Source organism: Mustelus asterias, chromosome 21 (genome assembly GCF_964213995.1).
Source record: "Mustelus asterias chromosome 21, sMusAst1.hap1.1, whole genome shotgun sequence".
Taxonomy (NCBI): domain Eukaryota; kingdom Metazoa; phylum Chordata; class Chondrichthyes; order Carcharhiniformes; family Triakidae; genus Mustelus; species Mustelus asterias.
Window position 1 is genome coordinate 38,036,640 of NC_135821.1, and position 26,561 is coordinate 38,063,200.

Sequence of the window (26,561 nt, forward strand, 5' to 3'; positions counted from 1 at the left end):
AGTGGTTATGGTTGAGAATTCCATATTCTAACTACTTCTGTGGCTTTATTGGACTGGAATTTGGAATGAAATGGGACTATAGTGCCAAACCCAAGCACTTGCTGTTGTTACCAATCAATGATTTAAAATAAAGAAAGAGCACAGTACAATGATTGCTAAATTTGTGCAAGAAACATTGGATAGTCCCTGCTGTCTCCCTGGCAATGCACTGGGGACCATTATGATATCACACACCATCATTGTCACTTCACAGCAATATATAATCCTCATTCAAGCCACCTATTCTCAAACAAAAGTTGAAGATGCCCTTCAGCTATCCACTCAGGTAGAGGTGAAGCAACGGGGACTGAGCCACAAATTAACGTGCTGATGGAATTTTGTTTTCACTGTTAAACTGTTAGCCAATTGCAAATCTGGATTTCGTGATGCTGTGTCTAATTTTACATTTTGATGCATTTTATTTTGCTGTCGTTGTTTTGCAATTCTCCTTGATTGGGGTGGGGTTGGGGAGGGTGGGGCAGGTAGTTTGCCCTGGGTAAGATGCTCTTTCAGCGAGTTGGTGCAGACTCAATGGACCAAATGACGACCTCCTGCACTGTCGGGAGATTTTCTTTTATATTAGGCTGTTTCATTTCCCCAAGCTCCCCATCTTTTAATCCATCGTTTAGCAAATTGTGGCTACATTTGTTTGTTATGTCAAAAACTAAATGAGTTGAAAGAAATACCGAATAATTATGGTGCTGTTCTGCTGGAGTAAAACAAATAGTTTTTATCCATCTTCTCAAGGGCAATTAAGGATGGGCAACAAATACTGGCTTAGCCAATGATAACCACACCCTATGAATTAATTTTTAAAATATGTAATATACAGTGGGGTTGATCGTGACTTCGTGCAACAGGATAAAATGTGTGAGTGCAGGTCAGCAGCTGTTTGGTGTCTCTCCCATTTTTTAATTTCCGATGGAGGCAGAAGTTTATAGTCAGCTGCTGACTAGTGATCATCCATTTTACACAATTGGACAAAGCCAAGATCTACCCCAATTACTTAATACGAAAAATAGATGGCTCTTTGCTCATGTAGAGCCAGCCATTTGTTCCCAGGAGGCAAGGGAGGACTCAGCTAGACCAGTGGTGGGGGGGACGTATCTGTGCAGAACGGATTAAAAGTGTAGCTTTAGTGCATACACAGTCTGTGCCATTTCATACAGGTGAAGCCATCGTCATTTGATCTACTCCAAACCCTTGGTTATGCAACATGTATTGAATTTACGATTACAAATATAAACCTAATATCTTCAAGGATATGATTTTTTTTCTCCCTGGCCGCAAGCTGAATGATCTTTGTGATAAAATGAAGGAATCATCTTTCAGAGTCTAGTTTTATGTTTAGCCAAGTTCAAAAAAATGTTGCCTACTGTGTTAATAAGTTCCTATTCTGGAAATAATTGAAATTTAAGACTGGCAGTGGAAGTTAAGGCTCTGTTTAACTGACGAACATGCAAACCTTTGAGAAAAACATAGTGATAAGGTTGGCACAAAAATAAATGGAGTTAGAAAAGGAAGCAAGCTGAAACAGGGGTTGAAGAAACCATAATAGAAAACAAGGCAAAGTAGAAAATGAAAGTAGCTAAAAACATAACAGAAGTTTGTTAACAGTGTAGTGTAATGCAGCTAAGACAAATATAAGATAACCAAAGTTAGTTTAAAGACTATTTTCATAATTCTCCTCAGTGTATTTATCTCTCTTATGTTGTTAGTTGTTAAATTGTATTTACACATTTGTTGAATAAGCTATAGATAGCACCATAGCTATAAAACTGAATTAAGATTAAAATTACTTTTCTGTTCTTAATTTAAGGATATTTATTGAAGCATTTAAAGAGGTGATTAGATGCTGTGTTGGGGACTAGGTTTCTGTGGAAGGATGAGCTAGATCAGCTAAATAATGACCTTTACCAACACTAATTTTTACAATCATTTGAGAATTTATCATTGTAACTCCAAATGGACAAAACGTTTTGAGTCTCTTAAGTCTTAAGGGCCTGACTGCCATTGCATAGGTTGTTGCAAAGGCAGAGATTCCGTTGAAACAAACCATTACAGATTGCATTTTAAACATCCCTGTTTGTAATTGAACCTGGTGACTGTGGCTATTGCCTCCTCTGCAGATTTTCCAGCAGGGCTCATTGAGCAATGATTAAGTGAATCGTGGCAATTTTTTTTCTTGCTCTCCTCCCTACTTCAGGGATTCTTAGCTGATGGTTGAAGCTTAAAGTTTATTTATTAGTGCCACAAGTAGGCTTACATTAACACTGCAATGAAGTTACTGTGAAAATCCCCGAGTCGCCACACTCCGGCGCCTATTCGGGTACACAGAGGGAGAATTTAGCGTGGCCAATCACCTAACTAGCACATCTTTCAGACTGTGGGAGGAAACCGGAGCACCCGGAGGAAACCCACACAAACACAGGGAGAACGTGCAGACTCTGCACAGAGAGTGACCCAAGCCGGGAATCGAACCCGGGTCCCTGGCGCTGTGAGGCAGTGCCACCCTGTGCCTTTATTGCTGACATTAGTACCTCAACACAGACCAGGCCCTACAGTAAGTTTAGGAATATTTTGTTTGAAATTGAAGACACTGGCCAGAATTCTCCGACCTTGCCCGCGGCTGGGATTCTCCGGTCCCGCTGCAGTAAATGGAGATTTGGCTGAACACCAAATTCTCTGTTCTCGCTGGCAACGATGGCGGGGCATATGAGACTGGAAAATTCCAGCCACTCTCTTTAGTTTGTTTGTCTCTGTAGAAATATTTTACTTGTTGAATAATTCACTCTCTTCTATCTCAAAATGTGTTTATTTCTGAGGACCTTTGTGTGGGGTGCATATGCAAAGTCTGTGAGCTGTTAGCAGTGGTATAATTTACAAAGCAGCTTCAGACGAATAATAAGCATGCTTCAAAACTTGTAATATTTGCATGGGATAATGAGTTGTTGAACTTGCATACTGAAATAAATGAGTAATTAGGATTTGCATTTAAGATCTCTAAGTGCTACTGTGTTGACGAGAAAACTGAATGAATGCTCTTGATCACAGTGCACACTGCTTATGTTGGATACAAAAACAAAATAATGCCTAAAATCTGAAGGAGTCACGGTAGCATAGTGGTTAGCACTGTTGCCTCACAGCGCCAGGGATCTGGGTTCAATTCTGGCCTTGGGTGACTGTCGGTATGGAGTTTGCACATTCTACCCTTGTCTGCGTGAGGTTATGGGGATAGGGCGGGGGAGAAGCCCAACACTCTGTCAGAGAGTTGGCACAGACTCAATGGGTCAAATGGCCTCTTTCTGCACTTTAGGGATTCTATGCAAACAAGAATCATAGAATCTACAGTGCAGAAGGAGGCCATTTGGCCCATCGAGCCTGCACTGACAACAATCCCACCCAGGTCCTGTCCCCATTACCCACATATTTACCCTCCTAGTCCCCCTTACACTAAGGGGCAATTTAGCATGGCCAATCAACCTAACCCACACCTCTTTGGACTGTGGGAGGAAACCACAGTACCCGGAAGAAACCCATGCAGACACTGGGAGAGCATGCAAATTCCACACAGTGACCCGAGGCCGGAATTGAACCTGGGACCCTGGCGCTGTGAGGCAGAAGCGCTAACCACCGGAAATATTCTGAAGCTCAGACAGCATCTGTGGAGAGAGAAACAATTAACATTTCAGGTTAGGGGTATAGGAGCGTAGGGTTTGGGAGCAGGAATAGGCCATTCGGTCCTTTGAGCCTGCTCCAGATGCTCCCTGCCCTGCTGAGTATTTCCACCATTTTATGTTCCTTCTGCTTATACTGGATGTGGATTGCCTGAACAAACTAGACAATCTGTGTCAGCTTGAGCCAAAGGTATCTGTGTCCAGATGTCCAAATGGTAATTTGTCTGATTACGTTGTCGATCTTTGAAGCTAGCACTGCTCAGAAAAAAACCTGTTGCAAATGACTTGTTGGATGCGGCGCACTAAATGCTGCATAATATTCTGAAAAACTTGCTATGAGAACAAAAGCTTGTATTTATATAGCATCCTAAGGTGCTTCACAAGGGGATGTGAGTCATATGACCAGAAGCTTGGTGAAAGAAGTAGGTATTAAGACCTGTCTTAAAGGAGGTAGCCAGGTAGATAGGTGGAAAAGTTAAGGAAGGTAATTCCAGAGTTTAGCACCCAGACAGCTGAAGGCTCAGCCACCAATGATGGAACATCTATAATTGGAGATGCTCAAGGTGCCTGAAATAAAAGAGTGCAGATATCTTTGAGGATGGTGAGGCCGGAGGAATTACAGAGATTGGTGGACATGATGGAATTGGAACAAGGATGAGAATTTTAAATGAAGATATTTCTTGACTGGTTTGGCAAGCGCAGAGGTGATGGGTTTGATTTGATTTATTATTGTCGCATGTGTTGGGATAGAGTGAAAGATATTGGGCCCTATTTTATCATTTTGATTCAAAGTGCTGGGCGGACTTGAAATTAGGAGTGTTTCAGATCTGACTTTTAGATCCGTTCTGAGGCACCCCCAGACGCACTCTGCCTGAAAAGATATCAGCGAGCCCAAATTGCGCTGCGCAAGCCTGTGGATGGTTTAACGTGCCTGGAATCCTGCAGCTCTGATTGGCATCTCCAACTGCGCATGTGCAGAAAAAAAAAGAAAGAATGCGGCTCACCTGCCCCATCACTCCCGGGCTGGTTAATGCCTCCGCCTGACCCCCCGCAGACATTTCCCCACCCCCACAACATTACTGATCCCCTTATCCTCCCATCCCCTCCACCACCCAGACTGATCACAGGCCCCTACTCCCCTTCCCCCCCTACTGATCTCAGGCACAGTGGCAGCGGATTCCCCCCTCCCGCTCACTGATCACAGGCACAGTGGCAGCGGATTCCCCCCTCCCGCTCACTGATCACAGGCAGAGTGGCAGCGGATCTTCCCTCCCCCCCCCCCCCTCACTGATCTCCGGCAGAGTGGCAGCGGATCTTCCCTCCCCCCCTCACTGATCTCAGGCAGAGTGGCAGCGGACTCCACTTTACCCCCATCCCCTCCTCCCCCGCTGATCTCAAGCAGAGAGCCGTCGGATGCTCGGCACTTATCTCCTCACTAACTGGAGCACCTGAATCGGACTTTTGTAGAGCATGTCTGTTTCATGCCGATTCTGGATTGGCGAACACGGTGGTAAAGGGGGAAGTGCCGGTAAGGTTGGGCGCGCAGCCCATTAATTCAATTTAAATGCATGCAAATACATTTAAAAGGCTGTCGCGCCCGAACCCGGATCGTGGCCATTTTTGGGCCTTGATGAAGGGGGATCTGGCATGGAGGTGGGCGTGGATCACGCCATTCACCTCACACCCGACTTTACCAAGTTTTCGTGCCCGAAAACGGGTGCAACTTGATGGTAAAATCGGGCCCATTGTTTCTTGTGTTGCTATACAGACAAAAATATACCATTCATAGAGTACATAATGGAAAAGGAAAGGAGAAGATGCAGAATATAGTGTTGCAGTTACAGATAGGGTGAAAAGAAAGAGTTAGGATACTGGCAGCAGAGTATTGGATGACCTCAATCTTACAGAATGTTGAATGTGGGAATGTAGCCAGCCGTGCATTAGAATTGTAAAGTGTAGAGGTAAAAAGACATGAATGCCCCTTAACACTCAGTAGTGTTACCATGATTGAATCCCCCACTGTCAACATTCATGGAGCTACCATTGACAAGAAACTCAACTGCACTCGCCACGTAAACACAGTGGCTACAAGAGCAGGTCAGAGGTGAGGAATACTGCGACGACTAACTCACCTCCTCATTCCCCGAAGTCTGTCTAACATCTACAAGGCCCAAGTCAAGAGTGTGATGGAATACTCCCCACTTGCCTGGATGGGTGGAGCTCCAACAACACTCATAAGAAATAGGAGCAGGAGTAGGCCATCTACCCCCTCAAGCCTGCTCCGCCATTCAATAAGATCATGGCTGATCTGATAGTGGGTTCAGTTCCATTTACCCGCCCGCTCCCCATAACCCTTAATCTCCTTAATGGTTAAAAATCTATCTATCTGTGACTTAAACACATTTAACGAGGTAGCCTCTACTGCTTCATTGGGCAGAGAATTCCAAAGATTCACTACCCTCTGGGAGAAGAAGTTCCTCCTCAACTCTGTTCTAAATTGACTCCCCCGTATTTTGAGGCTATGCCCCCTAGTTCTTGTTTCCATTGTAAGTGGAAATAACCTCGCTGCTTCTACCCTGTCTAGCCCCTTCATTATCTTATATGTCTCTATAAGATCTCACCGCAACCTTCTAAACTCCAATGAGTACAGGCCCAGTCTACTCAATCTCTCTTCATAAGCTAACCGCCCCATCTCCGGTATCAACCTGGTGAACCTTCTCTGTACCCCCTCCAAAGCTAATATATCCTTTCTCAAATAAGGGGACCAAAATTGTACACAGTACTCTAGGTGCGGCCTCACCAGTACCCTGTACAGTTGCAGCAAGACCTCCCTGCTTTTATACTCCATCCCTCTCGCAATAAAGGCCAACATTCCATTTGCCTTCTTGATTACCTGCTGCACCTGCAAACTGAGTTTTTGTGATTCATGCACAAGGACCCCCAGGTCCCTCTGCACAGTAGCATGTTGTAATTTTTCACCGTTTAAATAATAGTCCATTTTACTATTATTCCTTCCAAAGTGGATAACCTCACACTTACCAACGTTATACTCCATCTGCCAGATCCTCGCCCACTCACTTAGCCTATCCAAATCTCTCTGCAGACTCTGTGTCCTTAACGCAATTTGCTTTCCCACTCATCTTTGTGTCACCCGCAAACTTTGTTACCCTACACTCGGTCCCTTCCTCCAGATCGTCGATGTATATGGTAAATAGTTGAGGCCCCAGCACCGACCCCTGCGGCACGCCACTAGTCACTGATTGCCAGCCGGAAAAGCACCCATTTATTCCGTGTCTCTGCTTTGTTAGATAGCCAATCTCATGAAGCTTGACACCATCCAGGTCAAAGCAGTCGGCTTGATTGGCACCACATCCACAAACATCCACTCCCTCCACCACCAAAGCTTAGTAGCAGCGGTGTGTACTATCTACAAGATGCATTGTAGAAATTCCCCAAAGATCCTTAGCCAGCACCTTGCATGTAGAAGACAAGAGCAGCAGATACATGGGAACACCACCACCTGCAAGTTCCCCTCCAAGCCACTCACCATCCTGTCTTGGAAATGTATCGCCGTTCTTTCACAGTCACTGGGTCAAAATCCTGGAATTCCCTCCCTAACAGCATTGTGGGTCAACCCACAGCACGTGGACTGCAGCGATTCAAGGAGGCTGCTCACCACCACCTTTTCAAGGGCAACTAGGGATGGGCAATAAATGCTGGCCAGCCAGTGATGCCCACATTTCCATGAATCAATTTTTAAAAAAAGCTCTATGACAACACATGAGTTGTGGCAAGCGTGGAATCAGGTGATGTTATGTTAAGGTGGAAATAGGCAGTCTTGTGTGGATATATTGTTTGGAAATTCATCTTGGAGTCAAATATAACACCAAGATTGCAGACAGTTTGATTCAACCTCACACAGTTGCAAAGGAGAGGGATTGAGTCCATGACGAAGGTTTCTGGCCATGACTGAAAACGATGGCTTCAGTCTTCCTAATATTTAGTTGGAGGAAATTTCTGTTCCAGTATTAATTTCAAGACAGTCAAGGGTTTGAGATAGGCGCTGGTGAGGTGGAACTGGGTGTTGTCATTCTAAATGTGAAAATTAACATCCTGAGCCAGATTTCCCAGAACGTAGCTCTCCCATCCGTATTGTGTAAAAGTGCCTTTTTTCAACTCAAAAGACTCCTCCTTCTAAACAAATCTTTGAAGGTGGCAGGGGCAAGGTGATAAGGCTCACCACCAAGTCCTTGGATTTCTAAACAGAGTCATGGAATAAAACAAAACATGGAAGTTATGCTAAACCTTCACAAATAGCTGGTTTGGTCTCAGCTGAAGTATTGGGCACAATTCTGGGCATCACTCTTTAGGGTCAGTGTCTAAAGTCCTGGAAGAGATGCAGGGATTTATCAGAATGCGATCCAAGATGAGATGTTTCAGGATTTGAAGAGACCAGAGAACTTGGTATTGTGCTCATTAGAGAAGGTTCAGGGGAGATTTAATAGAAATGTTCAAAATTATTAAGGTTTTTTGATGAGTACAACAAAAATGTGGATTTATGTTATGCCATAATGAAATGTCCCAAGGTGGTTTCACAGGAACGTTAGAAAGTTAAATATGACTCCAAGTCACATAAGGAGATATTGGGCCCTATTTCACAGACTTGAAACTGGGAGTGTTTCAAATCCGACTTTTAGACCTGTTCTCAGGCGCCCCATATGCATCTGCCTGTAAAAATATCAGTGAGTCTGAATTGCGCTGCACAAGTCTGTGGGTAGGACTTAACGCGCCCGAAACCCTGCAGCTCCAATTGGTGCCTCCAACTGTGCATGCGCAGAAAAAAAATTACAGAATGCTGTTCCTCTGCCACATCCCTCCCGGGTCGGATAATGCCTCCCCCTGGCCCCCACAGACATTGCCCCACCACCATAACATTACTGATCCGCTTATCCCCCCACACCCTCCGCCACCCAGTCTGATCACAGGTTCCTCCCCCCTCCCCCCCACAATCTGGAGCAGAATAGCAGCGGACCCCCCTTTCCGCCCCCCACTAATTACAGGCACAGTGGCAGCAGATCTCCCCCCTCCCCCCCCAACTGATCACAGGCAGAGTGGCGGCAGACCCCCTTTCCCCTTCCCCATTGATCACAGCAAAATTACAGCGGACCACTCCCCCCCGCCCCCCCCCCCCCCCCCCCCCGCCCCCTGCCAATGATCACAGGCAGGGTGGCAGCAGACCCCCCCCCCCTCCCCCACCCATCCACCCGATCTCAAGCAGAGAGCCATCGGACGCTAGGCACTTACCGCTTCACTAACCCTCACTGATGGAGTGCCCAAATCAGATTTATATGGAGCATGTCTGTTTCGTGCCGGTTCTGGATGGGCGAACACGGTGATAAAGAGGGAAGTGCCAGTAAAGTTGGGCGTGTTGCCCATTATGTCAATTTAAATGCATGCAAATACATTTAACTGGCCGTTTCGGTGAGGTCCCAATCGCGGCCATTTTCGGGTCTTGGTAAAGGGGGAACCGGCGCAGAGGCGGCTGCGGATCGTGCTACTCGTCTCATGCCCAACTTTACCAACTTTTCGTGCCTGAAAAACGGGTGCAACGCGATGGTAAAATCGGGCCCATTCGGTCAGGTGATGAAAAGCTTGTACAAAGAGGTACGTTTCAAGGAGTGACTAAAGGAAGGAAGCCAAGGTGAGAGGTGGAGAGGAAATGGGGGTATTCTAATGCTTGGGATCTGGGAAACTGAAGGCACAGTCACCAATGGTAAAGCAACTAAAATTTGATTTATTATAGTCACGTTTATTGGTATACCATGAAAAATATTGTTTATTGCACACTTCAGACAAAGCTCATTCGAGGGTATGCTGGGGACAGCGCGCAAAAAGTCGCCATGCTCCAGCGCCATCTTGAAATTGGCGATATACTAGAGACCAGAATGAGAGGAATGCAGATAACTCGAGGTTTGTGGGACAGGAGGAGATTGCAGAGATAGGGATCCAGGGCCAATGAGGGATTTGGAAAAGAAGATGAGCATTTTAACATGAAGACTTTGCTTGACTGGGCACTAATGTCGGTCAATGGGCATAGGGGCGACAGGGGGAATGGAATTTGCTGCAAGTTAAGACATGGGCAGCAGAGTACTGAGGAAAGAATATGGGAGAACAGCCAGGATTGCATTCAAATGATCAAACATAGAGTCAACGAAGGCATGAGTGCCTGAATGTAGAAAGTGAGAAACAGTATCCACTGCTGAGGGGGTGGGGTGGTGGGCTGTTGGGGGTTTGCAAGAGGCGGGTTCAGTAACTGGAGGACACAGATTTAAAGTAATTAACAATATAACCAGGGGTGGGTGAAGTGAGCTGTGGAGAATTATTTTTGTGCAGTGTTACTCTCTGGAAAGAGTTGTCAAAGGCAAACAGGGAATAGATGCAACAGTAACTTCCAAAAGAAAATTGGATATATGCTCCTCACGTGCTGCATGATTCTATGACTCTTGATATTTAATGACTGATTAGAGTAAAGATGTCCCCCAAACTGGTTAGTTGCATTGGCCGTGCTAAATTCTCCCTCAGTGTACCCAAACAAGCGCCAGAGTGTGGCAACTAGGGGATTTTCACAGTAACTTCACTGCAGTGTTAATGTAAGCCTCCTTGTGACACTAATAAATAAAACATTTTTAAAAAACTTTTAAAAACCTTTTCCCACAAATGCACCTCGCAGTTAGTCCTGGATCTCACACAGGCACTCTGAGGATTGTTTTCTTCGGAGCTCAAGACCAGAGTGGATAATGCTCCTTCTACTTATGCGATATTGTTATTCCTGTAGTCCTTCACCAGCGATGCCTGTGTGTGCTAGTCGTTGTGGGTGTTGAGCATTTGCATCGTGCGTTTGTAAACAAAAAATTAGCATTCCCACTGCCTGAGAAAAGAGTACTGGAGATTAAATCACTATTTCATTTAGTTCTTCATTTTCCCTTCCAGTTGGGTTAACTAAAAAGGCAGAATTGGAAAGTGACCAAAGTTTCCCAGTGACATGCCTCATTTAGTCTATTAAAGGTATTTGTTGTGAGTGGTGCACTTGGAGTTTGAGTAGCTGAGTAACTCAGTGATTGACTAGTTCCGCCTGTAAAATGAGTACAGTGATGTCACAGGATCTTTGTATAACCAGGAACTTGTTAAGAAGCTGATGGCAGAATTCAACACTGAGCTGTGAAATGTCCACAGAAGCAGCACCATATTCAGGTAGAAGAAATATTTCTCCTTTTTACATTCAAAAGTTGGTGAAATGGTTTGCACTTCCTTGATGTTTCCAGTTATCAAATGATCTACAAAGTACCTAATTTTAATTGAGATAGGCCTGCTGTTCGTGAGCAGTGTCTCTCTGGCTGTGAGAAAGTTGTTGGGGCTAGCAATTTTTCAGGACCATTTTGGGGTGCAGAATTTACCAGGAATGCCTGTGGGAGTTGGACGCTGACATTCCAATTGTTTCAGGGACACCTAAAAAGATGCCTTTACTTTCACGGAGACTGGATGTTAGTGCTGGCTTCAATTGTTTGTGATTTGAATCTTCGTGGAAGAAACTTTACCAAGGAAATCAAATGAAACTTCACCAAATCATTCTTTAAGAAAAGAGAAGCATGGAGATCTTCGACAAACTAAAGTACAAGCGAGATTATTTCCAGCAAAATCTATTGCTTGCCATTGGTGGGAACATCACCAAAGTGCGTTTGTATTTGGGTGTCTGTAATGCTGAGGTATTAGAATTTGTGGTTTAAATCAGAGGAAATTCAGTGCTTTTTTTAGTGTTCTATTTTGTCCACTTGGCTGCTGCCCCCCTGGTGATAGCGCTATTCTGTCAATGGACCTGTTCTCTGATGGGCTGTGTAGCAGTGAAGGTACTGTTGGGAATGGGAAGCAGCAGTTGAAGTTTAAACATGTTATATCCATAAAACAAACTGGTATGATTGGTAAAGTTCTTGCTGTCTCTTGCTGCTTGTGGCTGAAAGAAAACGTGAGCTATTGACAGGCAAATGTTTGCGCTGTGCCTGACAGCCAGTACTGTACAATAACATTTTCCAAGTCCCTGTGCTGTCGGGTGTCGGCGCATGTTGAAGCACGGGGGAAACGAGGCTGATTGGGAGGGGAGGTGACCAGTCTGGGATGTAACAGCAGCCACTGGTGGAGTGATTGGTTAGTGACTGTTTCAGGTCAAACTAATCTTCATAGAAACCCTACAATGCAGGAGGAGGCCATTCAGCCCTTCGAGTTTGCAGCGATAACATTCCCACCCAGGCCCTATCCCGAAAGTCCCACATATTTACCCCACTAACCCCTCTAACCTATGCATCCCAGCACACTAAAGGGCAATTTAGCATAGCCAATGCACCTAACCCAGACATCTTTGGACTGAGAGAGGAAACCAGAGTACCCGGAGGAAACCAAGCAGACACGGGGAAAACATGCACACTCCGCACAGACAGTGACCCAAGCTGGGAATCGAACCCAGGCTCCTGGAGCTGTGAGGCAGCGGTGCTAACCACTGGGCCACCATCCTGCAGGGCCTACACCTGAAACAGTTGTCAGTTTCCTTGTTTCCATATGAAAATTGACTAAAGCCTGTTTCTGGCATGGCCACTGCAAGTAAAAAAAGTGTCTGGCTGCCAATATAGCAGATGACGTGTTGCAAAGAGCATTTATTCTTGTCCACCATATTGCAGCCCTATCAAATGTTGCTAAAATGTCTGCACGGAATATATAAGCATTCACGTCAATGAGAAGTACACACGTGCTATGGTAGGTGTGCCTAAACTGAATTGTTGCATTGGTGACCTGGGTGAGTGATCTACATGTATTCTCCCTGTCAGGATACAGATCACTTGCTTATTTGTAATCCCATTAAGGTTGGTACCATCGTATTAAATCAGTTACAGCCTTCAGATTACACCTTCCAGCAACTTCTTTATTGTAGTTTGTTCACTCTACATGCTTCTGATGACTTTTCTCTTTCTTGAAAGAGTGATTTGGAAAATTTTCACCTGATCTCCTTGCTAAAATATCTTTCTGTGAAAATTGCTCTCCAAGAATTTAACCTGTGGTTTTTCTCAATCGTTTGAATTTCCTCTTTGAGAATCTATTCAATACATCTTGGAATTTGCAAACAGTCTTTATGTTCCAGAAGTATAAGTCAAGTTCTTGTAAGCTTGTCACCACACATTTATTTCTATTCGCTCATGGGATGTGGGCTTTGCTGGCAAGGCCAGAATTGTTACTCATCCTAATTACCCTTGAATCACAGAATTGTTAAGGTGCAGAAGGAGGCCATTGGTCTGTTGTTGAGAAGAGAAGGTGGTGGTGAGTTACCTTCCTGAACTGCTGCAATTCATGTGTTGTAGGAACACTCACTATGCTGTTTGGAAGGGAGTTCGAGGATTTTGATCTAGTGATAGTGAAGGAATGGCGATATAATTCCAAGTCATGATGGTGCGTGCTTTAGAGAGGAACTTCCAGGCGGCGGTCATCTGCTGCTCTTGTTCTTCTAGGTGGAAGAGGCTGTGGGTTTGGAAGGTGCTGTAAAAGGAATCTTGGTGTATTGCTGCAGTGCATCTTGTCAGTGATTCACATGGCTGCCATTGTACACTGGTGTTGGGGGAGTGAATATTCAAGGTGCTGGAAGGGCTGCCAATCAAGTAGCTGCTTTGCCCTGGATGGTGTGAGCTTCAAGTGTTATTGTTGGGGCTGCATTCATCCAGCGAAGTCCAGAGATTCCATTACACTCCTGACTTGTGCCCTCTAGATGGTGGATAGGCATTAGTTTGAAATTTAATTTATTTATTTATTAGTGTCACAAGTAGGCTTACATTAACACTGCAATGAAGTAACTGTGAAAATCCCCCAGTCGCCACACTCTGGCACCTGTTCAGGTACACTGAGGGAGAGTTTAGCGTGGCCAATGCATCTAGCCAGCACATTTTTCAGACTGTGGGAGGAAACCGGAGGAATCCCACACAGACATGGGGAAAGCGTGCAGACTCCACACACACAGTGGCCCAAGCTGGGAATCGAACCTGGGTCCCTGGCGCTGTGAGGCAGCAGTGCTAACCACTATGCCACTGACAGAAAGTCAGAGGTGAATTTCTCTCTGCAGGATTCTCAGCCTCTGACCACTCTTGTAGCCACAATATTTACATGGCTCTGGTTCAGTTTCTGGTCAATGGTAACCCCTCAGGATGTTGATAGTGGATTATTCAGTGATGGTAATGCCATTAAATGTCATGGGGAAACGGTTGGATTCTGTCTTTTTGGAGATGGTCATTGCCTAGCACTTGTGTGGCGCAAATGTTACTTGCCACTTATCAACCAAAACCTGAATATTGTCCACGTCTTGCTACAGATAGACACAGATTCCTTTAGTATCTGAGGAGTCGCAAATCGTATTGAAAATTATGAAATTATCAGTAAACATCCCACCCTCCGATCTTATGATGGAAGGAAGGTCATTGATGAAGCAGCTGAAGATGTTTGGGTCTAGGGCACCCTGAGGAACACTTGCAGTGATGTGCTGGGTTGAGATAATTGACCTCCAAGAGCCATATCCATCTTCCATTGTGCCAGGTGTGACTCCAACCAATGGAGCGTTTTCTCCCTGATTCTCATTAACTCCAGTTTTGCTCGGGCTGCTTGATACCAGACTTGGTTATATGCTGCCTTAATGTCAAAGGCACTCATTCTCAACTTACCTTTTGTTCTCGGCTCTTTTGTCCATGTTTAAATTAAGGCTGTAATGAGATCAGGAGTTGAGTGACCCTGGCCGAACCCAAATTAAGCATCAGTGAGCAGGTTATTGCTGAATAGGTACTGCTTGATAGCACTGTCAACGGCATGTCCCATCACTTCACTGATAATTCCGTGTAGACTGATCGGGCAATAATTGGCCAGGTTGGATTTGACCTGCTTAATCTAAGTTCTCAGGTGGGGAAAAATATTTATCCATCGTGAGTTTCCTATCCTTCTGTGGAAATGAATAATGCTGCACTACAGACCGGAATCCTTCCTCCCTGAAATTGTTTCTTCTTTTATCTCGATGAATGTTCAAAGAAAGCCAAAATCCCTTTCTAACAGCACTGTGGGTGTACCTACACAGCCACGGACTGCAGCGATTTAAGGAGGCAGGTCACCACCACCATATTGAGGGCAATTTGGGATGGGCAATAAATGCTGGCCTCGCCAACAATGTCCATACCTCATGAATGAATTAAAAACAAGTTCTGGCGCTCGCCTGACAAGCACAAAGGAACTATGTTTCGACACATGACTTGTATTAGGACTTGGTCAGTGACAATAGATGATAGACCACTTCTGAACCAAAAATGCTCTCTCTTGCTAAAGGTAGAATTTACCACATCCCTCCAAATATCAACATGAAGCAACAATTGGGAAAAATGGCATTTCATGTCAGGATCTTGGGAAATTCCATCTTGAATTATGCTTGCCACTGCAATTGGGGCAATCACAAAATCTAACTGATTAGCCCATTACTGAAACAAATGAGGCGGAGCACGCTACATTTTTGGGTAAATTTGTGACCACCACATCATCTACAAAGAAAACTTCGATCTTATGTGAAGTGCAAAATGTTACTGGGGGAAATGAATACTCAATGCTGCTTCGACTGCATATGAATCTCTTTCCCAGATAGGTTGTTTCCTGGAACTTGTTGGTTAAGTTTAGAGTTAATTACATTCTCTGAATTGGGGAGTTGAAGCATGTGTTAGGGTCGTTGGTCTTTTGGAGTAATTTTGTGAGACTCTGTGTTTGACAGAGTGCAACAGCATTGGAGTCCTGATTATTTAAATCTACACTTGCTGTTAGCAGATCATTTTGTTGAGAGCGATTTCTCTCAAAATTGCTGTGTCTGTGTAATTCTGTGTATCTTTCAGTCTTGAGATATCCTATTTGCTTGTAATCGCGAATAGCAGCATCTTGTTCTGTCACTAAGTGCGTGAGATGCAACAGCAACTTTTGCCACTCGAGGCTTTTGTTTATCTTCTGAGTTACTTGGTGATCTATAGATGAAGAAGATTTTGTCATCAGCTGCAGGTTTTTATTTTGGAAACCACTAGTATCCAAATAGAACTGGGTGGATTATTAGTAGCAGCTGGGAGCAGCAGAATTTAAAAATAGCTTTTTCTTTCCTATTGTGCAGGTGTCCAATATAGGTTGGCTTGTGTTCTCCAATCCCTAAAGGCAGGAATTGAACAAGTGTAGATATTGTGGCACAGAAAAAAGGTTTAGTTTACAATGATAGTGGTACAGCAAAAGAAGACCTCAGTGTAGACCAAAAGATTTTACAGTGGCACTTGGAGTAAATATACAATTGGCTTTTGCAAAGTGTTTTATTGCCTTAAAGCTGATCAAAATGAATACATTTAATTGTTTGTTGAGTTGTATTGCCAGTTGACATCCACAATAGCCACCTTGTTCCCAGTGAGATACCATGAGCAGCACTGAATAACCAGTGAAATCCTTTGTTAATGTGGTATCTATCTGTGGAACTTGAAGCAATTGGTATCTGATCTTCATCTGTTGATTTTGATGTTGCTTTCCATGTGTGGAATTTAAGGAGTACTGAATGAGTCATAAAGACTTCAGAGCTTTTCCCTTCCCACTGGGAAGGTTGACCATTAGTGGTTCAGCTCTATTAAAGTTCCTAGATAGTGTTTATCTTCCGGCTATTCTTTAATTTGTTGCTGCTAAGAGACTACTTGTCAATTTGTGCCTCCACCCGCCACTCTTCATTTAACCCCATCAGCATATCCTTCTATTCTTTTCTCCATCCTGTGCTTATCTTGCCATCAACATCCTTCCATCTATGTGTGGTGATGATGAAGAATTAAATCAAATGTACTTATCTGGCTTCTTCTTAAATGCATCTATGCCATTCACCTCACTACTTCCTTGTGGCAATCTTATTAAGGGAGCAGAGGGAGGGTTAAGTGTTGAATTATGAATAGAAGAAGTTAAATTGTCTTGGATCAATGTGTCATTACACTAGAGACCTGGAATCTCTAGAAAGGTCAAACAACATTTTCATTGCTTATACTCACCCCTTTCTGCTGCATGGGGATTTTGATACAACTGGTTGGTTTATTTCCTTCTGGGGCTGGGAACCAGGAGTCGGGACTATCCGGGGTGGATCCCAAACTCAGCCCTGTCAGGCAACAGTCACTTATTGGGATTTTCATGGAGGTGTCACCTCCCTATCCAATTAATGGCAATAGGTGGCCTGTTGAGGACCAATCGGAGGCCTTCCAGGTTGAGAAGAGCAGCAAACTGCAATGGGTGGTAAATACCTTGCACATGGGGCGCCCTCTCGCCACACTTTTTGAAACTTTAAATCTAAAAAAATATGCCCCGACAGCCAGGCCACCCGGGGTGTGGTGGCTATTCTCATACCCAGCAAGGCAGGAACAGCCTGTAAGCCTGCATTGGGTGCTCGACCAGTTCCCCCGCCCCTGGCCTGCTACTGAGTGCCTACCTCCCTGAGAAATTCCAATTGGCCTCCTTGAATTGCTGATAAACAAGGCTTTTAATGAACTAATTCAGGTACCCGCTTCATGGGTCCGGGTAACCCAGCTGGTCCCAAACAGAGCGGTAACCCTGCTGGTCACGAACCCACCTCAGCAAAAAATATTCAGGAACGGAGTTGGAAACCAACTTATTGCCCAGCTGGTAATTTCAGGCCCTATCCCCCACTTCCAGTGGGGCCTAAAAACCCTGCCCAGAATGTTCACTCATCAAAATGCATCTGAACCTGATAAACACGAAATCTGAAACAGACATTTGAATGCTCCACTATGTGTGACATTTAATGAGACTGAAGGGGATTTAAGCACTATGGGGATGGGTAAGGGATCTTACTAAACTACAAAGCAGCCTCGAGAAGCTTTGTGACCAACTCTTGGCACCTTCCTCTTGTGTGCAAAACCTGTCTCTGGGGAAAATAATTGATATGTTGTTGGTTTATGTTTTGCTTTAAGACAGTGTCAGCTTGGCTTAGTTGGTTGTACTGAATGACAGGTTTTAACTTCATACCAGGCCATGTACAAAGAGTGCTGCAGTGTTGCAGATATTGGACTTCAGAAGAGGCAGTTCATTTTTGAGATGAATTTTGAAGGTCTCCATTGCATTGTTCCAATATTAAAGGTCTAGCCCTGTCTCCAATATTACCAAGGACAATCCACTTATCAATCTATTTAGTAAGCTGTTGGTGTGATCTTTGTACCTACAATGTGGTCACCATTGCTAGCTGAGAGAAGTCACTACATTCCAAAAGTAACTGAGTTATCTCCGAGAAACACAAGTAACCACATAAATGCGAGCATTTCCTTTTAAAACAGCAGCATTTTCTTTAGGTTTTGCGGTTTAATGAAAATGCTGGGCTTTACATGGTTATGTGCAACAAAGAAAATGTTCGTTACACAACTAAGCTAGACCCCATTTTTTCTTTAATAATCACTTGACCTTCAGAAATTTAATTCATATATTTGCATAATGGAAACATTTGTAGCATAAAATTCGGGTTTGGCCCAAAAACTGGGGGCTCAGCCCAAGACACATGTAATATTGGGCTTTATCATTATCATGGACCTTGCACACTGCAGACACTTAACTTTTATTTACAAAAATATACTCTGTTCCTAAAATATCTGAAAGAACATTACAAACATTTTAAAGTGGCCATCACATGAAGTGCAATAATATTCAAGTTGCTGACATAGATCATGTTGCTGCAACATAGTCAAAAAAAATGATCATTACTGTTGGTGCAATGATATTTAACTTGTGCATATTGATCAAGTTGTACTCTGAGCTGCTTCAATACAATTGTGATACATGCAATGTTCAGTGTATACATTCAACGTAAGTCATACAACCCGAGGAGGTTCTATACTATTCCACTCCATCATGGCTGACAGTAACTTTCTCCCATCGCACTTCTGCCGTGGCTGCCCCAAGCTTTCGTGCATCCCTCAGCATGTAGTCTTGGTCTTTGGAATGTGCCAGTCATGACTTGTGGTCAAAGATGTTTCTCTGCATGACTTTTTCCATGGGGGACAGGTCCAACTACTTTGAGCGTTCAGTGGCAATGTGGCCAGACCCATCCTCCACAACACAAGGACAGGTAGAACCTCAGTATACAGTGACACTTGGTGTTTGCGTACTGAGAATCTATGCACAGCTTGATGCAGCAACACACAAGATGGCCATCAAGATTAAGGCAGTGTTGGCCTCATCTTTACCCCCTTTATCTAGTGGTTTGTTCATCACGTCCATGCGAATGCAGTCCATTTTTGACCTCCAAATGAAGGGGAAAACAGCTCAGGTGATTGCCACAGCGCAGGAGTGAGGAATGGGTCTGACCTTAACACGTATAGCAACACCGAGAGTGTGTCTCGCGTGATGACAAAGTTTTTAAAAATCTTTACTCCATCCTTAAAATTATAAAACCAATGCTTAGAATGGACCGAGTAAACCCAAATCCATTCCTTGCTCGCTCCAAAAACCAAATTCAAATTCCAGTTGAATTCAATTCATGGTCCCCATCAAAGAGACAAACAAGATCCAAGCTGACAAGAAAAGGCACTGTACTCCATATTGGACTTGATCTCATGTTTGACCTTAGTCAAAAGGCTGAGAAGAAATGACCAAGTTCTTAGCTGCAATGAGATGTCACCAGGCAACTTGCTGGAGAGCTTGAAGATTAGGCCATTGCATAGGGAAGGGATTGCTGGATCCATGTTTGGGTAAATATATTTTAACCACTTAACTTCCTTGTTCATTATGGTCTGCATTGATCCCGTTATTGGGCCCCACATAGGTCATGAGGCTAAAACTGGCCCAATTTTGTTAAAGGCAACCTGAAATTTCAGAGTGCTCAGAAGGACAATAAGCCCCTTATTTGAGTATGGAAAGAGCCTAATGCCAGAGTCCTGGATGCCTTTTATTTTTGTCTGTATCAGTAATGACGGGTGCCACATTTCTGACTTGTATGCAATGTGTGCTTCCTGCACGCCATTTTTGGAGGTTTAGGAGTTTATTTAGTGAAGGAAAAACAGATTGGCACTTGAATTTCTCAACCAACTTGTTCCTATGCTTAAGTGGGCATAGAGGGACCAATACAGTAATGTTTTAACAGGACCGAGGATTGTTGTTATCCTGAATGCCTGGAGCCACTTCTGTGAACACAGGCAGGAAGATGGGCAATTAACTGAGGAACTCTAAAAATGCATTTGTGAACTATGAATGAATTTCTGATCAGTGAAAGCAATCCTATATTCTGTTCATACAAAATAAGATTGCTGCCCAGTACCAACAGCAAATAATGTGTCCCAATTGTCATCAGTAGGAAATGATTGACTCTTGCCTCGATCCTGAAAGCACTGGCTGCTTCATTAATTTCCCACCCCTTGCAGGGTTGAAGGCTAAGTTGGGATATGAAGATTCATAAAGTTGGGAGCAAGCTTTAGCTCAGTATTGTGGTAGTAAAGGTGAAAAGGGAGGCCCATGTTAAAAAAGACTTTAGTTTTATTCAGTTTTTCAGGTGGTATTAAAATGTGTTTTAGTGGGGAGGAGAGTCTCTCAAAACAGTCATCCTCTTCCTGAGTTCTCTGCTCAAAGGCAGATCCTTGACGATTATTCACTGAACCACGGCAGAGTGTCATGACTTTTTAAACTCTGGGTTGGACGAGGAGGCAAGCCCCAAGTCTGCCTCAGCCGGAATGGAATCGAACCCCATGCTATTGCCATTATTCTGATCCAGATGTGGTGTACTGGACGGGTAAATGGACAGGAGCTGGGCTTCTTAGTATTCTAAACATAAAGGTTTCCATGTCCTCATCTCAGTCAGACCAGACATTTTGATTATCCCACGTTGATTGTGGGAAACAGGACAAGCACATCTCAGCATGTGGTGAGGCACCACTCGGTAAGACTGGATCTTTATTAACCTTCAATCTTTCATCTACGTTTTTGTTTTTAAGATTGAGGCTAAAGCCTGCATGGCAAATTTTAACACAACAATGTGGCATTTCCCTAAGGAAGAGTTGGACCTGAACAGAAGTTTGGAATGATTAATGGAGAGATTGGTGAAGGTCTAGCTGATGAGACTTGTTGAGGCTTTTGAAGAAGGGGAATAATGTAGCAAGGCGAGAAGGGTTGGGACATTAATTCGGCCTCTGATATTCGGGTAAGTGTTCTCCAAGGCGGCCTTCGCGACACACGACAGCGCAGAGTCGCTGAGCAGAAACTGATAGCCAAGTTCCGCACACACAAGGACAGCCTCAACCGGGATATTGGGTTTATGTCACACTATTTGTAACTCCCACAGTTGCGTGGACCTGCAGAGTTTCACTGGCTGTCTTGTCTGGAGACAATACACATCTTTTTAGCCTGTCTTGATGCTCTCTCCACTCCCATTGTTTTGTTTCTTAAAGACTGGATTAGTTGTAAGTATTCGCATTCCAACCATTATTCATGTAAATTGAGTCTGTGTCTTTATAAGTTCTGTTTGTGAACAGAATTCCCACTCACCTGAAGAAGGGGCTCAGAGCCTCGAAAGCTTGTGTGGCTTTTGCTACCAAATAAACCTGTTGGACTTTAACCTGGTGTTGTTAAACTTCTTACTGTGTTTACCCCAGTCCAACGCCGGCATCTCCACATCATGGGACATTAATGCCAGAGTACAAGGTGTAATCACTGCACTGATGTGTATCTCATCAATCTGTGACCTTCAAGCTATCGGCTTGAAACATACATTGTAAAACCTTTCCATGTAAGGGGAGCGACTGACTGCCTTCTTGTCTATTGCAACAAATACATTTTCCATGGCAATTTCTGTGAAAGTGTTAATTTCAAGTAACGACCATTTAGGGGTTGATTGCCCTGATGCTTACATTAGTCCACGCTGAATGCAGTGTGATTAGTTTTACATACAAGATTAAAGCTTAATCATTGTCCATTGTTTCTTGATTACAGTGCCTTGACTTTTCACACATTGTCATTAATCTCCTTAGAAATAATGAAGTCATAGACTGGCTTCTGACATAGATTCCTATTTTGAATTGTATTGGGGTCAAATCTAAAACAGACTTGTGCTATTTTATGTTTTATGAAATTACAGCAAATTAGACTCTTGCTGGAATTTTACAGCCTCACTTGCCCGAGGCTTGCAAGAGCCTGAGGCCAAGGGAGAATTCCATTCTGCAAGCCGGTAAAATTCCGGCATCTGTGTCTGTTGCTCCTCCTCATTATATTGCTCCAAGATTTCAGGCAAGCAGCAAGTGCCGGGAACAAGCACCAGTTGAAATCCTTGGCAATGAGATGGGAGTTAATGTTCTTGTTCCCAGTCTTTAGCCTCGTTTTCCTCCCTCAGCTCCAGTAGGATGGCCATTTTGAGGGATAAACACAGTAAGAAGTCCAACAGGTTTATTTGGTAGCTTTATTTGGAGTTCTGAACTCCCACCCACCTGATGAAGGAACAGCCTGTTCCGAAAGCTAGTGGCTTTTGCTACCAAATAAACCTGTTGGACTTTAACCTGGTGTTGTTAGACTTACTGTGTTCACCCCAGTCCAACGCCGGCATCTCCGCATTATTTTGAGGGATGGCAGAAGAAGTGGCCTTTTGGCCCTTTGCCTGTGGCGGTTGCCTTGGGGCACATAGCAAATAAAGCAGAAGCTAGGCAAATCTCCCTTAATTTTTTTCCCAAGATGGGGAGTCAGCCCTGCCAGGGTTGGGTCAGTACGGGGGGAAGAATCTGTCTGTAAAGCGCGCAAGAAGTAATACTTTTCACTGTATACCTATAGATGTGACAATAATAAATCAAATCTGCTTTATGTATGTGACCTGAATCCAGAAACACAGGGCTGGACAAGTGCACTCTGCCTTCCCAGTGTCCCAGTGCTGAGGGGGAGGAAGTCAGTCCCAATATCTAATTTCAGTGCAAGAACCAAGGAAAAAATTGCCATGTAGGAGTATGATCGTCGGCGGGAGAGGGAGAGTCCTGCACAAGTCTAAAACCACTCTCGCCATCTATGTATGAATCTGTATTAAATGACTGACAATATTGGGATATCCTGTAAGCTAGCTGGGATGTTTTCATGTGATGTTTTCCCAGATCTCTTCAGCCTATCTAAGTCTGGGTGTGTATAAGAAGCACATTCTGCAAACTATTCACCCTCACCGTGTAGAACTGTCGGGGAGGTTACCTTGCACACTTTAGGCTTGGAATATGACTACAGTGCTGGTGTCACACAATGCTTAAAAAGTGTTCATGATGTAACCTGCCAGATTTCATTGAAATTCCTAGACACTTTAAAAACCACGGCAGTTCCTTTACTCTTCGCTCAAAACATTTATAATATCCCAGCTGGAATTGGAGCTTGTGTAACCAGATGATGCTAGTGCCAACTTGCAAATGCACGCAGCTTAAGTCGGGTGTTAATTGAATGCAAACTGTTGTCTGCCACGACCAGACTCAGACCAGTAGGACGATACCACAGGATTCTTAATTGCACATGTACAGACAGCCAAACCTTTGCTCCAGGCTTCTTTATTGAGTTTCATTTTATGGTTGGGAAGATTAACTGCAACACACCTCATGTTATATTGTGTAAAGCAATTCATTTTCCACGACTTGTAGTAAGGCTACAGCCAATCTGAGAGTCTGCAAAAGCCAGAGAATATCAATATGCTTAGATAATTGAGACCTGTGAAGTTTCATTCCTTTGCCATCTGCTTGTATGATTTTAACAATGATGCGGAGATACCGGTGTTGGACTGAGGTGGGCACAGGTAGAAGTCTCACAACACCAGGTTACTCACCTGATGAAGGAGCAGCGCTCCAAAAGCTCGTGATACCAAATACACCTGTTGGACTTTAACCTGGTGTTGTGATTTTAATAAGATTGTGTTACCAACGTCCCTGTTTGCAAATCAATTTCAAACAGTTGGGATCTTTCTTTTGCAATATTGATTCGTGCTAATTAAAGTGTTGGGATAGCACATTTTTGAATCTCGGATCTGGATCACGCACTCACATGTCAAACTAATGTTGCTACATTGTGCCTAAGCTCCAAATGCATCTGTGTGGCACTTACTTCTCAATAACCTGCCAGATTGTTAGAAATTGGTGAGTCATACATACATCTGTGCTGACAATGCCCCAAAGTTACTTGAGATTATCTTCTTCAAGGTTGATCATAATTTTTTGTAGCTTTGCTAAATGTGGCATAGCTCGCTTAGTTCTCTTTGCCTGTTTTGGTTCTGTGGTTGTCTTGTGATGCAGCATCTGAGCTCATTTCCTGAAAGTTTTTATTCTTTCTGTTGGTATTCAAAAAGAAACTCTTCTGGCATTTAGTGCGTATGGTTACACTTTCACATATTTCATCTTCGTGTGGAAAGGAAAACCTGTTGGACTGTTTACTCCATTCAGAGAAACAGTAGCCAAGCAATCAATAGGCAGAAAGAGAGGGAGAGAGACTGTGTTGGGTGGGTGGGGTAGTTGGGGGTGGGCAGTGGGGGGGGCGAAGGAGGAGAGGGAGAGAGAGAGACTGCAGAGCAGGAGAGAGAGAGAGACTGCAGAGCAGGAGGGAGAGAGAGAGAGAGAGACTGCAGAGCAAGAGAGAGAGAGAGACTGCAGAGCAAGAGAGAGAGAGAGAGACTGCAGAGCGAGAGAGAGAGAGACTGCAGGGCAAGAGAGAGAGAGAGACTGCAGAGCAAGAGAGAGAGAGAGACTGCAGAGCAAGAGAGAGAGAGAGACTGCAGAGCAAGAGAGAGAGAGAGACTGCAGAGCAAGAGAGAGAGAGAGACTGCAGAGCAAGAGAGAGAGAGAGACTGCAGAGCAAGAGAGAGAGAGAGACTGCAGAGCAAGAGAGAGAGAGAGACTGCAGAGCAAGAGAGAGAGAGAGACTACAGAGCAAGAGAGACTGCAGAGCAAGAGAGAGACTGCAGAACAGGGAGGGAAAGAGAGAGAGAGCGAGCGAGCGGGAGACTACAGAGTAGTGGGGAAAGAGAGAGAGAGATACCTGGTTGGGGTGGTGATGGGAGGTGGCTGGTTGGGGGGGGGGGGGGGGGGGGGGGGGCGGTGCAGAGAGAGAGAGACTGCTTGTCAGGCAAGGTGTGGGCCAGGGTTGTCTGGCTGTCGGGTAGAGAGACTGAGAGAGACTTCTGGGGAGTGAAGTTGCCAACGGCAGGGAACAAGACCCCCTGCATGAGTCAGGATGGGGGGCAGCATTTGCAGCAAGAAGAGGACGTGGGCCGGTGTTAGGGCAGGAAGCAAATGTCTCATGTCCTGAATGTCTCCCAACTGAATCAGTCACCAAACCACCTGGGATTGGCAAGCATGTGTGTGTGAGCGAGGAAGAGAGAGTGAGTGTGTCTGGCTCATTCTCCGGCTCAGGGCTCTCACTCACTCTCTTCCCACAACACCACACACCACACACTCACTCGCTCTGTGGGTGAAGGCATGTGAGTGAGAACCTGGATTGTTGTTGGAGCTGCACTCATCCAGGTAAGTGGAGAGCATTCATCACCCTCCCAACTCATGCCTAATGAAGGATATAATTGCCTTGGAAGAGTTGCCACAAATGTTCAATAGTTCACTTGGGATGGGAGGCTTGAGTAAATTGGTAGTCATGATGTGGAGATGCCGGCGTTGGACTGGGGTGAACACAGTAAGAAGTCTCACAACACCAGGTTAAAGTCCAACAGGTTTATTTGGTAGCAAATACCATAAGCTTTCGGAGCACTGCTCCTTCGTCAGATGGAGTGGAAATCTGCTCTCAAACAGTGCAAACAGACAGAATCAAGTTGCAGAATACTGATTAGAATGCGAATCCTGTCTTCAACAAGACAACCCAACTCCTGCATTCAATGTTCTGACCATTGAAACCAAGCATGCCAAATGCCTTCTTCTTCACCACTCTGTCCACGTGTGACTCCACTTTCAAAGAGCTATGAACCTGTACTCATGGATCTCTTCATTCTATAACTCTCACCAATGCCCTATCATTAACTGAGTATTCCGATTCAATCTACCAAAATGCATCACCTCACATTTATCTAAATTAAACTCCATCTGCCATTCATTGGCCCACTGGCCCAGTTGATCAAGATCCCATTGTAATTCTAGATAACCTTTTTCACTATCCAGTGTCTTGGTGTTATTGCAAAATTACTAACCATGCCCTGTAAATTCTCATCCAAATCATTAATATTAATATAAATAACAGTTCACCCAGCACGATCCCGGAGGCACAGATTGGATTGATTGGTGATGCAGACTCAAGGAACCATATGCTCTACACTTATTTCTTGTGCTCTTATGAACCAGTTGACTGGTAACAGTAACAAGAGCAGAGTGGTCAGCACAACTGCCTCAGAGCGCCAAGGACCCGTTTTCGATTCCCAGCTTGGGTGACCGTGTGGAGTTTGCAAGTTCTCCCGTGTCTGCGTGGATTTCCTCCGGGTGCTCCGGTTTCCTCCCACAGTCCCAAGATGTGCAGATTAGGTGGATTGACCATGGTAAATTACCCCATAGTGTCCAAAGATGTATAGGTTATGTGGATTAGCCATGGTAAATGCTCATGGTTACAGGGGAGGGTCTGAGTGGAATGCTCTGAATGAGAGTCAGTGTAGATTCGATGGGCTGAATGGCCTCTTTCTACACTGTAGGGATTCTATGGTTGAGTACTCTGGAATGCTCAGGACTCTGTTACAGCACATCAGTAATTCAATACTATGAAGCTTAAATGAGGCTCATCTGAGTTGTGCTGGGGTTA

The 26,561-nt window shown here is 44.4% G+C and overlaps 1 protein-coding gene across 5 annotated transcripts in view; it reads left to right on the forward strand.

Annotated features, from left to right (window-relative positions):
* The window catches only part of inpp5b (inositol polyphosphate-5-phosphatase B), a 140,943-nt gene that overhangs the window by 38,027 nt on the left and 76,355 nt on the right, over nt 1-26,561 (forward strand). For 2 of the 5 annotated variants that reach the window (XM_078237766.1, XM_078237767.1), the window contains exon 1: nt 10,871-10,967. The exons of the other annotated variants lie outside the window; for them this stretch is intronic. In XM_078237766.1, coding sequence (XP_078093892.1) covers nt 10,940-10,967 — 28 coding nt within the window. In that variant the 5' untranslated portion in view covers nt 10,871-10,939. Of the gene's footprint in view, nt 1-10,870; nt 10,968-26,561 lie in introns of those variants that run through there. 5 annotated transcript variants of the gene reach the window in all.